The following is an 18,594-nucleotide window of genomic DNA, read 5'->3' on the forward strand; positions in this document are numbered from 1 at the left end:
GTGAAGGTTGCAACTTAAGCTAACGTTAGCAAACGTTGATTTCGTTCGAAAGTTTAACCTATACTACTTAGTGTGTAAATAAAATAGCTAACGTTAATTAACGGTCACATTGTTATCCCCGAATTTTCAGGTTAATGTTGAACTTAAACGCCTCAGCGTTTCCGGTACTTTCTTAATCCTGTCGGACAAGTTTCAGCGATGCCAGACGTTGAACCGCTCAGATTCCCGTCAAGAGAAGGACGTCCCAGTCAGCAAGGTGAGAAGAGTTAAGTCTGTTAGCGTTAACCTAACTGCCAATGAGGAAAGAAGTGTTCAGTAAAAGTAGCAGTAATGTGGAAAACAGTGGAAATACTCCATCACAGGTAAAAGTATTGCATTAAAACCGTACCTAGGTTTAATAAAGGTATGTGTGCATTAACAGTAACCTTTATTTGAAGTATCAAAAGTAAAAGTATGCAGAAAAATGGTCCCTGTCTTTGTGTTGTCTTCAGTGTGATGTTATTGGATTAATATTACTGGTACAGTTCTGTGTGTTTCTTATTATTCTTACATAAAGTTCAGCCTGTAGTCCAATCTGTCGTCCACTCAGTGCTTGAGCTGGACTGCATTTCAGAAATCATGTTAAAGTGGTGAATATATGTGAATAAATTCGGATGATAGTTACATTTAAGTATCAGATATCATTAGTGAATGTGGCAGGTGAAGGTGATTGGCTCTCAGGCTCACATGGGCCTGCTCTGTGGATGTTATGCATCTCACAGTATGATTTAGAGCTTATGCAGCCTGCTGATGACATATTGCCTTACCACCTTCCTACCCCACTTGGTTCTTTCACTGTGTATTATTCATCTAAACTGCACAGCAATAGATGGCCTTCACTTCAGGTCTCTCCACAGTTTTTCCTCGACACTTCTTGTATTGGCCTGAATCAGTTCAGTCACAAGCCACACTCGTAAGTAATGGAGCATCATGGCAGGATAACTTTATGAGCTACCTATTTCTCACTGATTAGAGTATATATTGGGCTCCAGGTCCTTGACAGTCTTGGTAGTATCTCCACAAGGTAGATTCCATATCCCTCTGTGCACTGTGTGGTCTTTCCTTCAGTGGTGTATATTCAGGCTCAGCTGAATCTGTGGGTGGACCCTTTATCCTGGCCCTCACCCTGCAAAGTCGAGCACACACCCACGGGTGACAGAAGAAGTTTGGGCCTGACAAAGAAACACAATCCACCCATAGTTCTCCAACTACATTCCAATCCATACATACAGACCTAGCTCTCTCCCCCTCTCTCGTGGGCCTTACAGTGGAAAAAAAAACTTTCCCTACATCTCACCTGCTATCTTACACAGAACCTTACAGTATTAGACAGAGTAGTGAGGATTCATAATATAATTTACATCTCTGTACACTTTTGAGTGTACACAAAGTTTTACCAAGCTGATGTGTGTCTACTATATGTAACATGATTTTCTAAACAGAAACATCCACCAGTATTGCTGATAATGGTAAGTGGTTGTTTCAGGCTTTTTAAAAATCTATTTATCATATCACAAATTAAATTTTATGTAATTTCTCTTAGAAATTCCTGTGAGAGATCACCTCAGTGCCACAACATTCGCCCCAAGGACCGAAATTTTAGTTCCATATAGACAGAAATTAATTTGTAACTGTGAGACAATTTTGGTCCAAACCTTCCAGTTATGTGTACATATTCTGTGTGTTAAAGTACTAACTGTTAAGTTAGATCAAGTCTAGACTCATTAAATTAATCATACACACATAGTGTATGTTAAAATGATAAAGTATATACAACTCTGATTCCATAAAAGTCGGTATGCTAACAGAATTCAGTCATTTGCAAACAAACTGCAACATTTTTACGTAGTGTCCCTGAGCCCATGCAGTAATATCCTTTCTACAATCATGTGTTCACAAAGTTATGAACCTCGCTCCATCCTTGCTTGTGAACACCTGAGCCTTTCCAGGATGCCCCTTTCATATCCAGTGATGATACTCTCACCTGTGAACCTGTTTACCTGTGGAATGTTCCAAACAGATGTTTTTGGAGCATTCCACAACTTTCCCAGTCTTTTGTTGCTCCTGTCCCAACATATCTGAAAGGAGATATTTACAAAAAGAAATGATTTTGATGAGGTAAAGCATTGAATTAATTGTCTCTGTACTTTTCAATTGTGCATATATCAAACAGGATTAGCAAATGATCAGATTCTGTTTTATTTATGTTTTACACAGCATCCTAGCCTTTTTGGAATCGGGGGTTGTGGTACCAAGAGCTTTTTGCACTAACATCAGTTTTGTCTTCAATAATTGAATTTAATCAAATTAGCCAAAAGGTTACCTTACTTTTGAGAGAATGACATGTCTTTGCACTAAAATACAGACAAAAGACTGCTCTGAAAGTCACTGTTTCTCAGACGTTCATATGAAGGATTGCAGTCAAGACCACTGGTGTCTTTTTACCCTTTTCATCAGCCAGATGGCGTCCTTTCACCACTAAGAATTGTGCCCTTGGGTTTGTCTCGAGATGTTCAAATTAGTTGTTTCTGCTTTCTCACTGATGCTTCCAGTATATTGCGGAGTCTATGCAAGCAGAATCAAAGAAAAGTAAAGAACCACAGAACATCTTTCACAGCCAAATACATTTTTGTAATTGCTTTTCAAAATAAAGTTAATGAATAAGGGTGAATGTTTGTTCCAACAAAAGTTGTTTTGAGGTTTTTTCATTTAGGAATGGTTCATCAGTGTGGTATTTATAAATTATTAGGGGAATTTTATAAAGGAAGACCTGTAAGGCTGACTTTTCATTGCTTTTCTGAAAGATATTGTTTGTTCATGATAAACAAAATTTAAAGTTGGATTTTCCAGTTCTCACTATTTTGTGTTTCTCAAGATCAAGCAGATCTTCAAGCTGTCTGCTCTGGTAGACGTCGCACTTGTGCTTTGCTCAACAGTCCCTCGCCATGTGTCAACAATGCTATTTACCACATCCAAGAGCTGAAGATGACAGTGGAAAATTGGTGTCAACAGGTAAACAATCTGTGAGCAGTTGTAAGACAAATATAAGATAGGAGTAAAAATCAATTGAAAAATATATTTCCTTTTGCTTTGTAGCCGTCAAGAAAATGTCAGCCACAGATTGACCAGGACAAGCACCAATACAGCAAAACATTAAGGTGAGGTCCACTGCTGATTTCATTTCCCACTTCTTTTTGTTATTTTCATCAGAGCTTTAAAATATGACATGAGTGAATTCCTTTTTAACAGATTTCAGTCCAGAGACTCAGATACCGAATCAGTGACGTCAACAGAGTTGTTCGTTGAAGGCATTGCAATTAACGCAAGAGGTGAGCAACAAAATCTCCATGAAGACATTTTTAAAATATCTTGTTTGACTGGTTATTATACCAGAGACAAGCAAACACTATCCTAATACCCATGCAGATAAAAGAGCAACACATAAGTTGGCTGGAGAAGCCAGAGGTTTTGATTTAGGTTTAGATGTTGTTTCATTGCAGTAGTGGCCAGTCAGTGTGAGCGTCCCAGTTACTGGTTCACATCTTTTCCTACATAATAATTAATTACATACGATCCATTGTTCACCTGTGGTAAATAAAATACCATGGATCAAGTTTATGTTTATCTGCACTTTAGAGCTGATCAGATTATGTTAATGTAGTTTTGCAAAAAAATTGTTAACTTGTTTATCCTTTAGTTTGTTGAGTTGGAAGTGATGTACAAAACAGTGGGCCAAAGCCAAGTTTTTCATTCTCTAGAAAGTTGTCCATTATCGCCGCTATTGAAGAAAATAAATGATGTCCTCGGAGAGGTTGTGTGTCTGATTGAGCGGCTGGAGGCTGATAGGCAGTATGCAGAGGAAGCTCTCCACAAAGAGAAGAGGAAAAGAAGATTTTTGGAGAACAAAGTTGACAGCATCTCGCAGTGGAAGCAACAAGAGCACACTTCTGTAGTCCAAAAAGGTCAGTGACTAAGAAGTGTGTTGTCATCTCCTCATAGACATATTTGTCCATTGTGAAGTATTGTGATGCTGTTGTTCTTCAAAACATTAATAAACTTTAGAATTTCTTTTTGACAATTGCTTTTTGCTAGAGCATGAGGCTTGCATTAGAGACATCACTGAACTGAAGTGGCAGCTGAAACTGGAAAGAGATAAACTTGACCAAGCCCAGGGGAAACTGTCACACACTGAAGTGTTGAACCAGCGTTTGCATGAGGACATCAGTTTTGCCAGAAAACAAATTCCCATTGTGAAAGAAAACCTTGACCTCCAGAGAGGCATTATAATTCAAATCAACACTGCACAAGCTGAGGTAACCTCTAATTTCATTTATTGCCGATTTAAAAACAATTCCTATGTTTCTGTTTCAAATCCAGAAAGGCTGGACGCTTGTGTTTGCCAGGGACAGGGTTAATAGCTCTGTCTTCAGTGGTCGTTGAAGAATTATTTTTGCAAAAATGAACCAGTTAACAGGGAAGATTTTGTAATTAACACAGTTCACTTGTCATGTGCAGTTGGGTTTGCAGCTATAGTTCCATGCAGCTAAGAGCAAAACTGCATTCTGGTGCATTTCATACATTAACAAGTAAGCACAATAAAATCAGCCCCAAATAAGGTTTTTTAGTTTCTCATTAGTTTCTCTCTCACACACTAACTCTATCTCACTCAACCCCTCTCTCTTCTCTAACTCTATTTTTAATCCACAAGTGGCATGGCTTTAGGGATTGCAATGTTTGTTGGTCTGTTGGTCCAGCGTTCATCCAACAATTTAGTCTAGAGTAAAATCATTCAATCATTTTAACAGTTGGCTGGATTGCCATGAAATTTGGTACAGACATTCGTGGCCCCCAGAGGATGAATCCTAATAACTTTCACAATTCCCTGACTTTTCATTTAGCTTTTCTACTTGTTAATTTCTTTAGTTCAAGTCAGGATGCATTAAAATCTAATGACCAATTTCAGCCTCAGCTGTGCTTGTGCCTTCATGTAAATATGCAATGAAAGTGTACCAGTAGAGAGAAGAGGGATGGGCTGAACGTGTAATAGGTTAACTTTGACTTGAAACCATTGTAGCTTCATGGTTACCAAATGAAAACACCAGACTGATTCAGCGTTAGAACATGAACATGAAATATTTGTTTTTTAATTACATTTGTCAGTCATTGGCTGTGAGTGCTCTGAAGATGTTAACCCTGGGCTCTGATATTCAAGTATGACTCTTTAAAACCAGGCTTACTGAAAGCCCAGGATTAAAGGTAGCCTTTGGCTTTCATGGATTTTCTAAGATTTACCAAAGCTAAGAATAATGTAAAAATTCCTTTAGTGCACAGCCTCACTGTTGGCTTGTGCAGCGGCTTCTTGTAGGTATGAGATTCAGGATATTTCATTTTGACAGGGTATGATCTGATAAACGGATAAAGTATTGTCTTTAATATCAGTAGTGTGATGGGATTTTTAACAAAATTTGTTAAAAATCCCATATTATTTAATAATATCTGACTCCTTTCTTTTTTTAGGCTGATGAAGTATGCTCAAAAACACAACAGGATCTCATACTGGTTCAGAATGAGTTAAAAACGATGGAGCTGGACGCCAACCATGAAAAGACATCACTGGAACATGTCCTGTTGTCGGTGAAGAATCAACTTGCTAACAAATTGTGAGTATCTATCCTGCTGCAATAAAAAAAAAAAAGATTTTGCATCATTTTTGCGGGAATAACCACAATTTGTTGTTAATTATTTCATGTATAATTCCTATTTAAAGCTTTGCAGTTTTTAGGAAAACACTGGTTTCTGTCTGGCTGGTTTCTGTCATATAACATGACACCTCAAACAAAATTACAGTCAACAGTTTACACACGTGCAAGGTATAGTAAACTGCACGCAACCATAGCAACAATACTTCCAACAACAATGCTTAATGCTACATTACCAGATAACAAGCCTCACTGTAATGGACCTGACCATTTGACCTGCAAACAAACTCTAAAATTAACATGTGCTGATATATGAAAATAATGGACTTGGCATTATTTTAATGTTTTGAATTTGTTGTTTAAAGCTGACAGAGCCAGTACCAATAAATCTATATTGGTTTGATTCCTGCTTTGTAAAAACAGCATATTTAAAGTAATATATTCATATTCAGTTACACAGTTATCATGCTGTTATATAGATGATTTTAGTTGTTGAGTTGTTTGTGTTGTGACAACGTATTGCGACAGCATTGTGTGCTGAGTTACCCCGTCATTCCCAACCTTAAGTGAGCACTAGATTTCAAAAACTATTTGTAATCCACCAACTTATTCACAAAAGATATAATTGCTTTTTTTCTCCAGAGAAGATTTAAACCAGTTGAAGATGCTTGAGAAAGGTCTAAGTGCTGAAATAGAGGATGCTGAGAGCACGGTTACTCTTACAGAAGAAAATTGCGCAGCCATAACGCATCGTATCCCTGAAATTATGGAACTGGAGAAAACGGAAAAAGACCAGGTAACTCATATTGTCCATATTTACATTTTGAATGTTCTCAAACAGCTTTCCACAGTATGTGAATGTTGTCAAATTCATGTTTTATTTCTCCTTTTATAATAGATTTTGCAACTGAAATTTCAAATTGAGGATGAAATGCAAAAGAATAATAAATTACAAGAGAAAATAATTTCCCTACAGGAAGACATTGAGAAAACTGTAAGTATTGTCACTATAGTGTTAAAATGTCTTTATGATGTTGGTGCTGCTTTGGCTACTTATGTGTGTCTTGATAGTTCATTGGGTAGAGCATGGTATATAACTGCCAGACTATGATTGGACTCTCCCTGGAGCTATGCATGCTAATAATGTTTGAATTCATGGCACTGTAAGGTGTCTTGGGTAAGTGCATCCACTCAGTGGCACACTATATGTTATGTTCTCTGCAGAGACTTAATGGGAAAGCAGAGGTTTCCTGCATTGAAGAGCAGCTCCATTCAAAACATAATGCTTTTGCAGCACTTCATAAAGAAAACATGGAGTATGAGCAGGACGTTGAAGACTACAAGATGAAACTTTCTGAGAGGTGCAGTGTGGAAGCGAAAACTGTGGAGGAACATACAAAATCCCATATTAGGTTTTACTATACAGTAGAAGGCCACTAATGTGTGTTTTCTGTTACTTTTTTGTGTGTTTTTTCATAGCGGGAAAGCAGTGAAGCAGATGCGCGAGGAGAGGAAGCAGATGCTCCAGAAAATCACTGACAATGACGAGCAGTGGGAAAAGGCCAAGGAGGAAGTGACCCAAGTTGTGGACCAGCACAGTGTCACACAGACTAAACTGGAAGAGCAGGAGCAGCTCACCTTCATGGAAGAACAAAGGGCCAGGGTCAGCGACAACATATGTACATGTTCTGTGTATACTGCATTGGTCACAGTTTGTAAAGAATAATATAATGCGAGATACCGAATGCTTTCTCCAGTGTTATCCAGTGTTCTTTCTATACTCTACAGAAAGAGATAGACAACCTGAAGAGAGATCTGACAGGTCAGATGACTGCCCTGGAACTACTGAAGGTAAATTCTCTGACGAATACATTTTACTCAGCAAAAGTGAGACACAAATATTATCAAAAAATTGTTATGCAAAGAAAATAGATTTAAAATTAAATCTTTAAGTTTTGTGTAACACTTTGTATAGCTAAAACTTGAACATTATACGTGTCATAAAGGTGATACAGCCTGGCTGTATTTGGTTGTATAATTTTGTAAATCCTACTCCCAGTACATTTCCTGTTACTGTTGTTATTATGTGTCTATGTTTTCAGGCTTTAGGATAAAAACTTTCTGCCTTTTATTTTCTTTTGCATCAGGGTCAGTGTGCAAATATAAATGAAGAATCGCTTCGACAGCAAAGGAGCTCAGAGCAAACTAACCAAAAGCTTCAGAAAGAATTTGAAGATGCATCATCAGCAACAAACACTCTAGAGACAAAACTTGAGGTACTGATTAAGCTTAATAGTGATTAATGTAAAGTTATGATTTTACATCAAAAAAAAGCAACCGCTTATAAACCGATGTATTCAAAGTCAACTGCATTTTTGACTAATCTTTGGTTTGAATAGAAAATCAAGAAATTGATAGAAAATTTGGAAAAGATTCATTGTGAACACGGGAACATATTAGTCAACCTGGAGAAGGAGGAAAGACTCAAACGTGACCACCTGAAAGCTGCTCAGGTAAGAAAAGAAAAGTTAAGGGTAGAATAGAGCAATTCTTCTTGAGTCAAAGAATACTTGCTAAGTCAGATTTACTCTGCAGAGCTCATTGGGCACAAAGCTAGTCACAGCTATTTATCTTGTCATTCTTTTGTTGAACAAAATAATCTCTTGCCCCAAGCACAGTATGTTTAACAGTAACATTAATGCTCCTGTTTGTTTACAGGATTTACAGACTGCCACTATAAAGAGATGTGACAACACTCTGGGCAGGATCAGTGACCTTATGAAGAAGACCGAAGAATACCGAGATGCTTCAGATGAAATTGAAAAAATAGTTGAAAGCATGCCAGAGGTCATAGCAGAACTCCAGTAAGTTGGTTTTACACAGGAAACACTCAGTATAATTGCTTCTAATAAGGAAAGGGATGTTATTGTTGGAGAATACTCAACATTTCTTCAGCCTTTTTGGAAGAAAATATAGCAGTAATTAAAAAACTCAACCTTTTTCTAAGAATGTTTTATATTTGTTTGATAATACATTTGATAATGAGTATTTTTATGTTTGGAGATTTTCTTAAATGAATGCCATGTTTTGAGTATAAATATCTACCAGCTGTGATAACTGTATCAGTGGGAGCACTGATGCAGTAATCATATATTTATGATACTCAAAAATGATTTTAGGAAAATAATCTAATTTTGTGTGTTTGATTTCTGCTGGCAGAAGTGTTTTTGATGTGGTGGAATTCAAAAACAAATCAGCTGCTCTCATAATGAACACCTTGCAGTCTGATATTAATAACTGCCAACACCGAACACAGCGATCCATGCAGACACACACTGCTCATGTTACAGCAAGAAAAAAAGAAGTGGAAGACACCAAGGTAACAAAACGTTGTTCAGTATAACTCTCTGTAAATACATGACTTTTTGTGTCAAATTCTGTGCAATCAGAGACAGGCTACAAAAAACATCTCATTGTTTATTTGTTTGTGGATTAGTGTCAGCACATTGCTTGTCACAATACTTCCCTTAAGATGCAGGGAAAAGAGCTGTGTGCAATTAAAATTACAAGCCATGGTCAATCTTGTTTAAGTGCTTTTCCCACAAATGACAACTCACTGTTGTTATAGTCTTTTGTCTGGACGAATTTGATGATGCGTGTCGTGGTAAGATGCGGTGCCCATTTTGTTACCTGTAGGCCAACATTTTCAATAGCAATTTCAATGTAAGCATACAGGTCACAGCATCAAATACACATATAATCTGTGTCTATCTATGTCAGAAATAGGATCTAGTAAAAACAGAAGTACACTGTGCACAGTACGGCATGTATTTGAACACTCCTTTGTAAGAGAAGCCCCTATTTATTGTAAGGTTTTCATCTGCAGGATTATCAGCCCCAGCCAGAGCCTCTTTGCTGATGGGGGTTTCACATGGCTTATCTAATGTGAAATCGCCATGTGGTATATAGTTTCATTAAACGGTGATCAAGAATGCATTAGTTCAAAACAAGAAAAGGCAATGGAGCTTAAGCCGCCATGCATCCAAGTGCAGCAACTTTAAAGAAGTTGTTGGCGTGAGACAATTTAAGAATTAGAAGTCTTCCTCATAGACACAACTCCCATTAGCCAGATAAAAGTTAGCCATGCAAAAAAGGGTTTAGTCTTTTCACTTGACGAAATACGATGATATAACAACAATACTCCTCACCAAATAAAAAGATCAGAGAGAAGCTGAACTTGGAAGGAAATTGGTCACTTTAATCATTGAGACCAATATAAAGCACACATAATGTCTGCATTAGCATAACATAATAAGCAGAGTGTGCATTCTGAAACCACAGTGCATGAAGCAGAATGGTTAGGCACTTTGAAATATTTTTTAAATAAGAGATTTCTTCTAAAAATGCTGACCAAATGCTGTGCTCTTATAACCTCCTGAAGGTTGCAGCTGCTCTTTGCTCTAGAAGCTGAGATAGGTCAGTATAAGTAAGAGCCTGATGGGAATTTGTATGTGGCTGTATTAAATACAGCCTTAACATGATTATTTTAAAGGATACATATACAGGGTATATCAAGATAAAATAGGCTGACTTGTTCATGCTGTGGAGTCCACGGTCACGTCTATTCAACCAAAACATATGTGGACGTGTTCTGTCTTTCATACATGCACCTATTTTTTGATTTGATCAGGTCTTGTCATTTGGTGAGCACAAAGTAAACAATGCAAACTGCCGACGCTATCAGTTTCTTATGGGCAATGAAGTGTAATTTGTTCCATTTACACTTCACAACAGCATCAGATGGGCTTTGTCAGTGCTGCATGGAGTAATTAAACCTGAAATCAATAGCAGGCATTTGTCATGTTTACAGCCCCTCTTTCTGCTGGGTTAAACTCATCACTTTAGTGCTGTTCTGTTTTACTGCAGAGACACACTTCATTATGTCTGCAGGTAGACTTGAGATATTCACCAGCCACATCTCCTGTACTTGGGAAACATTGTTCAAATGAAAAGAGGACATGCAGAGAGACACATACTCACTGTGATTTATTTGCTTGATATCCCAGAAAAGTGCCCATTGTTTTATGCCTGCTATTTATATATTAAGCAACAACATGAATACACAAAGTATATTGTATGCACACAAAGGGTCAGTGGTACAACTAAAATATCTTCTAAATGGTCATTGTGGTGTTGCTATACAGTGTGTTCAGCACTGAGTATTGACTCTCCAGTTCCCTTCATAAAATCTTGTCTTGGGTATGTGTACATAGCAGACTGTGAGTCATGAAAACACTGCGCTATGTGATCATTCAATATGCATTTTACATCTGTGCTGAACTTAATGCAGCCTCAGCAGTTGTTCCTCTGCCAGTGTAGCGATGGCCTACTGCAAATATTAGTAACGTAAATCCATTTTGTGTGCTGGTTGCTGTAATTGTAAACTTCACATTTAAGTGTGAGACATTTGTGTTAAAATTTTTTTAGTATATTGGCGACAGCGCGGGACATACAAATCAGATACACCGATAATTGCACCGGGTATCAGCAAAAAAAATGACTGAGCCACAGTAAATATGCTTTCTTTGTTAATGTCAGAAAATGTATTTTTCCAGATATCAGTTACATTCATTTACTCGTGGCAATCCGTAGCCTCATTTTACCTTCTGATTTGCGCAATACGATTGACAGAGTAGTTTAAGATAAGATGCACTAAATTTAACTTCAATTTAATTTTGAAGAAATGAGACAACTGATACTGGATAGGTACACAGTATTGACAGATACTCTGAACTGATTAGAATCAGGATTGTGAGACAAAAGTCAAATCAGCGCATCATGGCAATGTACTGTTGGTATGTCACAAGTACAGTAGCTACAACGTACGTCCAGCCCATCCTACTTGATAGCTACTGTAAACTTAGTATTTACTTGTACTGCTTTAACTAAACCTTTTGTTTTCATGTGTGCACAGGAAGCACTAAAAATTGCACTGAAAGAGAACCACCAGCTGTCAAGAGAGTATGAAGGTCTGAAGAAGATGCTCATGGAGGCCAAACAGGAGGCAGTGTCTGCATTGAGCGAGAAAAACCATGCACATAAATCTTTCCATTATTACACACAGGTACAGTTTATATAACCTTTTGTTGTATTAACTATCTCTGACTCCCTCTCTTTTTGCTTTAATTATGCTTTATGACTTAGGATTTTTGTGCCGTTATGTCCTGTTCCCTCATGTTCTATTCCATGCTACTATTCTTCGGAGTAGATAGCTCTTCTTTGCATGGGCAGTAATTTTAAGAAGATTTTAGTTTGGCAACCAGTGAGGAGGTTACTGCAGCAATCTAATAATGAGTGGAGGAGGATGATGGATGTGACACAATGTAATGATAGCTATGTAGTTTTGCCACCAAGGGGAGTAAAGAGAGAGGTTGATGGTACATGTAAATACTTCACCTTATCCATTTTCTTGATTATAGTTTTTGTGAGGTGGTCAGAGGTGAAACGTTTTATTATCAGGGTGTTACAAATTTGCCTCTGCTCACCACAGCTCACACACACCATTGGTTTGGGATCAGCAGCAAACACAGGTTAGGATCAGACAATGAATGTGCCTTCAATGCTAAAATAGTACCAGAGGTCTTGACTAGTTGAGGGAGACAACTCAGCAGCATTTTACTGTGTAATCTTTATAGTTTTTGACACTATTTAACTGGAATAGAATTACACATGACAACCATAACACCAGGAAGAAGCCACACTGATTCTTGCAATGAAAAGTACATATTATTTGTTCCAAAAATGACTAATACCTTTACTTGAGCAATTCCTCATCTAACTGCATGAATGTTATCAAGTGAAAAATGCATGCAAAAATAAAATCCTGTGGACAGGATTTTCCACGCTCATGATCAAAGCCTGATTTTCTTTTACTCCGGATTCAGCCTTCACCATTTTTGTTTGTTTCAACTCTACACTTCTACAACAGCAGCCTCTCGGCAAGTGTTTTATGCCTGAATTTAGTTTTTATAACAAGCTTATAATCAAAAATGTTTCTAAAATGTAGATGCAGGCCTATCACATCTAATATGATTTAAACAGGGACATTCAAGCACTCTTCTTCCCTGTTTTAAATGTACAATTATCCTTAAAATGTTTGCATTTTATGTCCCAGTTAGTACATATATTACACAACGTGATTGCCCTTAATTGATTTGTTTATACTGGAGGCAATAAGGTAAAAGCATTTAACATTGTCAGGATCATTTGAGTGATCAGAACATTACTGCATGTGTGTGAGATGCCTCACACCAGTCATTTGTGTGTTTGGAGAGCCTATAATCTCTTTTATTATATTCAACTGAGGGACACAATGAAAAGCATCTCTTAAGTATCCTTTTATAGAAATCTAATCCTGACAGCTGGCATGCCTGACATATAGTTCAAATGACAACTTTTAAACAGCCCTAACCATGCTTTCAAGGCAAACACTATACAGCCCATATTTCTACTATTATAAATACATTTCCATGTAACTTGCTTTTTTTGACCAAAACCATACAAAAAGCATCTCAAACATGGAAAACTGAAACAGCGCGGCAGAATGTAAGTGGCATTGTACTAAAGTACAAATCTGAGGTACTTGTACTTCAATTGAGTATTTCCATTTTATGCTAATTTATCCTTCTACTTTCTACTCCACATGAGCTTATAAAATATGATGCACTTTAATAGATTAAGCTATCCAACAGTTTATAAAACAGTAAAAATTAGCTCCACCTTGACCAGCTGTAACAGTAGACAGTAACAGTACTTACTTACTATTACTTACTACTTACTATTAATCTAATAATATAACTCAGAGAGCCATTTGTCTTCAGAGTGAGTGCTTTTTTTGGTACTTTAAGAATGTTTTGCTAATAATACATACTTACTTAAGTGACTTACATGTAATGGATTATTTTCTATATTGTAGTATTATTGTTCTTACTTAAGGAAAAGATCTCAACACTTTGTCCCTCACTGATGGTAATGTAATATTTATTCCATATTTATCACCGCTGTCAACCAGGACAGGTGCCACCCAATAACTGTCATCAGGTTTTTTTGCAGATTGCAGCTTTAATATACTTTCCATTCAGCCACATATCATAAACATACTACACAGAGTTTGTAACTGATTATGAAACAGTCTCAGTTTAATACTGATGCCTCTAAATGACATAGATAAGCCAATGCAGCAAGAAGGCAGGCTATTTCTATATAGCCTTTCTTAATGTCTGTCACAGGGACGATTCCCCACAAAATTAGACAAAAATGGAAGAGCCCATTTTTATGTTTTCCCAAGCAAAGTTTTGCAGTGAGTAGAAGCCAATTAAAAGGAAGAGGGAGAACATTTTTCTGTTCAGAATTTTATTCCTGAAATTATGTTTTGTAGTCACGGGTGACACCGTGGCAAGATCAACAAAGGAAAAATAAAAGAATTGACTAAAGGGAAAAAAAGCGAAAAGGGACAGTGATAGAGCACTGGTGGAAACACAAGGCAGCCTCGGTCATTTATTCAAATGATGGAGAGAATTGCAGGATTTGAAGGGATTCAGAACCAATTTACCCTCTTCCTCCTAGATAGTCATGTAATATGGGGAATATTGATAACTCTAGCTCTGTCAACAAAATTACTATCACTGAGCCACCGAATTTGTTAGTTGTGAGCTTACATGTAAGAAATATGAAGGGTTACTAAAACAGAGTTTAAGTTTGTTTCGGTATTGTAATATTAGTTACTAATCCTACATAGCCACAAATACATGCATTACCTCATCGCTATGCATCCTGCAATCAGCTGTGTTTAAAAGAAAAATAGTATTATAAATAAAGTACATCTTTTTTTCACTCGCCTCCAAAACAAACGCATGTGCTACCAGATATAGATCTGTACCACACGAGGCGGTGGAAACACTACTGTTTTTGGCCACAGGGGCCTCCAAAATCCACACGAATGGAAAGTTCCTTGCAGTTGCTTTAAAATGCTGTATTTTGTGGTGTGCAAAGGCTTTATCTGTTGATAGTGGAAAAAGAATGTTCTGTTTATTAATTAATTAATTAATCAAGACACACTTCAGCTGGTTTATCTAATGTTAGAGAGGATGTAGTAATGTTAAATGTATTTGTATTAGGATGGTACAAAAATCAACAAGTATAAATACATACAAATAAGCAAATTGTCATTTGTAATTTTTTTTTTTTTTAAAAAGCATGATTAATTAGTATCTGCTACCACTCGCCAGTATGTACCATCCTTTTGATTCTACTGTACATGTAAGCATTGCTTTGTTTATGTGGAGGCTTTCAGCTCTTGGGTTTTAACAGGGTACACCATAAAGAGCATTCTTGTTATTGTCTTTTCTTCAGGAGCTGATGACTGAGCTAATTCGCTTTAGTTTTCAATGCACTGGGGAACACATTGCCAAGCAATGATAAGCTTTGTAGGAAGAGTAGAGAGATGGAGGGGGAAGAAAAGCAATGGCATCTATCAGAATTTAAACCTCTTTGCTTGAAACTGTGTTCAAATAATAAAGCAAGCAGCATGTCTTTCCAAGAGACTAGGAATAATTTCTGGTTTCAGTGGGGGGTTCATGACTCTGTGTGTATGTGTAAAATATGTCTTGAGGGGATTGGTATAAAGTTAAACTGGGTGAAGTAGAAATATTTTACTCATCAGCTTTGCAGTCACAGAGTTTGCCTCGGCTAGAACAAAACTGCTGAAGCATTTAGAGAAAATTAACCCCCCATCCTGGCAGCCAGATGTGACTGGATTCTGATGAGTGCACACGAGTGGGCAGAGAAACCAAGAGACTGTGAAATTCCTGTCAGGCCCGTGTACTGCAGAATGGGCTATTGACTGCTTTCTCTATTCCCCTCCATCATTCTTCTTGAACACTGCCATTAATTTCCTCTCCTGCCTTACCAATTCCTTTTCTCTGCCTTCTCTCCCCCTAGCTCTCTTTGTTGCAGAAGAGGATGCACAAAGCTTTGGTGAAATACTTCAAACAACGCAGCCTCTACAGCCAGGCTGAACTGGACCGGTGCCAGGCTCTTTCTCAAGAGACCGACCAGAAAATAAAAACAGCCCAGGTATTTGTACATATACATGTAAAACAGGCTGGAAAACTTCACAAACTGTCACCATTCATTTAAATGGTAAATCCCTTTATTCAACTTTTATCCCTGTGTAGGTATTCTACCAGATGGAAGCGTATTCTTTTGCATACTACAGTAACTCCATGTTATGCTTGGCATTGTTTGAGCCTCATCCGGCTAGTCAGTTGCCTTGTGTCTTCTTTGCCAAGCAAGGGCAGCCAGGCAAGCATCCACCAAGGCTTTGTGCCTCGCTGCTATGGTGGAGTTAAAGACGCCAGTCTTACATTACAGTCTATACATTCACTCATCAGATCACAGACTGATGTGATGGATGATGTGTCTGCTAGACTGCCTATGCAGTGACTCCATGTCTGAGGCTAGCTCTGCCTCTCTAGATAACTCGATATACACAAAACATTGTGCTTTGGTCACATCGCATTAACATTTGAGCCTGTTTGCCATTTAGCAGGGGCATTTGTGACTTTTACGGCTAATTTGGAGTGAGTTCATTGCACCACATGGAAGATATCTGTGTTACAGCCTCTTCTTCGTGAGTAGAATAACCTTCTGTCTGTCTTGCAGAAGAGTAGCAGCATATTCTACAAGGTTGAGAAGTAAGGATCTTCATTTAGAGGATAATCGGTGTCTAATCTGTGCTGTGATGTGAGATGAGGTCAACGCGGACAGAGAGACAGTGATGAATCTTTATGAAATGTCCTGTCCAGCATTACCGCAGAGCCAGGTGGCATGCAACCATACCATGAACTACTTCCCCCTTTTTACTTTTTCTTTACCTTAACACGAGGCCATCCCAAACTCCTAACTACCCATGTTATTCAGTCACAATCTGTAATTTTTACATAGTTTTTGTTGATTAATTTGTTCACCAAAAATCAAATGCAACTTCAACAGATATGCTAGAGGCAAAATATGCTCAGATTTGATTAGAGGTTTGCACAATGAAAATACTATTAAGCGGTTTCAGTTCCTCCTCCTCTGACTGCTGACATGTTTTTTTGATGGGTCTGGTCCAGACATTACAGGGAGCAGCCATGTCTCACTGGCCCAGCCTCAAAAGGCCCCAGCAGATCACAGCTCAAGGCAGGGAGGAGTAGGGCACAGGGGGAGGAGCTATCAGAGAGCTGCAGAGTGTGAAGGACAAAAGAGCTGGTGTATTCAAGCGCACCACACCGTCACCCGTCACAGCTCAGCACAGGGTCCATCAGAGCAGGCAACACTCACTTTAAACAGGCTCCTCGTGAACAGTCCAGCTCGGGTTGTATCCTCCAAAATGCACACATGTAGAAAAACCTTTATGAGTGAAGAACAAAACCTTTATTAGTTTAAAAGAAGGCATAATCACGCAATCTGCATGATTACCTAAATATTAAGACCTTTAATGTGACAGTATGCGGATAGTGATAATGCATGCAGCATTTCCATAGATCAGTACTAAACACAGAGATTCACAATCACATGATAAACAGATTATCAGTATGGTTGCCACTTTGTAAGAAAGATTAGAAGGAATCACAACTGGTAACTGATATTGTAACTGGAGTTAAACCGAGCTGAATCCTGACGAGGCCTATACTAATCCATCATGACCACTTAACCCCACCAGCAGAACATAAGAGAGGTCAGGTTAGTGCTTTCACGGCTAACGCATGCTTGAAACAGACGCCAAATGGCAGTTTGCTCAAAAGTAGCTTGAGGGGAGGAAGGCCGGGGAACCCTAGGGTGGGTGAGTGGGAGTGGGTGGGGGTTGGTGTTGGGAGTGGGGGGCGGCGGGCTGTCATCCTGTTACACTCCTGCCAGAACTGGCAGTTCAGTTTTGTGTTCTGCGAGTTTACACTAGGGATGGCATAATTGACAATGGCTAACAGCAGAGAGCAGTGCAGAGCCTTGTTGAATGGCCAGTAATGATTGGAGCAGACGCCCACTGCCCCAGTCCCAGGGGACAGTAATCCAAGATCCTGTTGCTGATATAATTGTTAGTCAGAGAATTTCTGCATGGCTAGGCCGGTTCAGATTCCCAAGCTGGTTGACAGTGCCAGGCAGTTTAATAGAAAAACTGGATGCTGAGGTTTTTAAAACAGAAGAGCACTGAACCTGGACGTGGTTCACCAGGAGCCTCTTGTTCTCCTTCCCCACAAAAATAAGAACAAGATGGTAACTTTATTCTCACAATTGCGGATCCACCATCAGCTGTGTGTGTGGGATGCACACAGGGTGAGCAGTTTGTGTTATTGCCTTTCGACAAAAAGCAGCATTTCCTTAATTAGCTTGTTTCCATTTATTGTATTTGTCCCTTATTTAAATAGGAGGGGTTGTCAGAAGAAATTCAGCTCATCTCTGCGTTCCTGCAGTCCTTGACAGATGAATCTACTACCACCAATGATGCCGGGGTGAACAAACAAGCCAGTCCAGATGCCGCTGGATCGAATGAGTAGATGCCTTCACTTCAAATAGCAGTGTAATTGGACATTCACCTGTACCAGACAACTTACTTACCCTAGCACGCTTCACTATTCCCCCCTCTTTACTTGCAGCAAATCCATAACAATGAAACAGGTGACTTTCATGCTGCTGTCAGGACTGATCTAATTTTAGCTGGGTGAATGATTGCAATTGGCTTTGCCTCATCAGATAATTAATCTATGTCACCATTAATTGGAAAAGAGAATAATTACAGGCAGTGTTGACAGAAATTCTA

General features: G+C 38.4%; 1 protein-coding gene across 1 annotated transcript; it reads left to right on the plus strand.

Annotated features, from left to right (window-relative positions):
* Positions 1 to 130: 130 nt before the first annotated feature.
* LOC139339308 (coiled-coil domain-containing protein 178) lies at positions 131 to 18,459 on the plus strand. The gene is made up of 19 exons (XM_070974862.1): positions 131 to 256; positions 2,915 to 3,051; positions 3,136 to 3,197; positions 3,289 to 3,368; positions 3,798 to 4,001; positions 4,132 to 4,352; positions 5,557 to 5,699; positions 6,381 to 6,534; positions 6,637 to 6,732; positions 6,963 to 7,099; positions 7,218 to 7,401; positions 7,527 to 7,589; positions 7,886 to 8,014; positions 8,138 to 8,251; positions 8,457 to 8,602; positions 8,958 to 9,117; positions 11,713 to 11,862; positions 15,738 to 15,872; positions 18,203 to 18,459. The coding sequence occupies exons 1-19, from the start codon at positions 199 to 201 to the stop codon at positions 18,329 to 18,331; spliced, it is 2,502 nt and encodes an 833-aa protein (XP_070830963.1). The 5' UTR covers positions 131 to 198; the 3' UTR covers positions 18,332 to 18,459.
* The last annotated feature ends 135 nt before the right edge of the window (positions 18,460 to 18,594 follow it).

The sequence above is a fragment of the Chaetodon trifascialis genome, chromosome 11, assembly GCF_039877785.1.
Source record: "Chaetodon trifascialis isolate fChaTrf1 chromosome 11, fChaTrf1.hap1, whole genome shotgun sequence".
Classification (NCBI taxonomy): Eukaryota; Metazoa; Chordata; class Actinopteri; order Chaetodontiformes; family Chaetodontidae; genus Chaetodon; species Chaetodon trifascialis.

What these genes read in the sequence shown, in the direction of transcription:
- LOC139339308 (XM_070974862.1), top strand. Translation starts at nt 199, where the DNA reads ATGCCAGACGTTGAACCGCTCAGATTCCCGTCAAGAGAAGGACGTCCC. An exon ending in CTCTAGAGACAAAACTTGAG is followed by an intron (nt 8,015 to 8,137) that starts GTACTGATTAAG and finishes TGGTTTGAATAG; the next exon opens with AAAATCAAGAAATTGATAGA. An exon ending in CTTTCCATTATTACACACAG is followed by an intron (nt 11,863 to 15,737) that starts GTACAGTTTATA and finishes CTCTCCCCCTAG; the next exon opens with CTCTCTTTGTTGCAGAAGAG.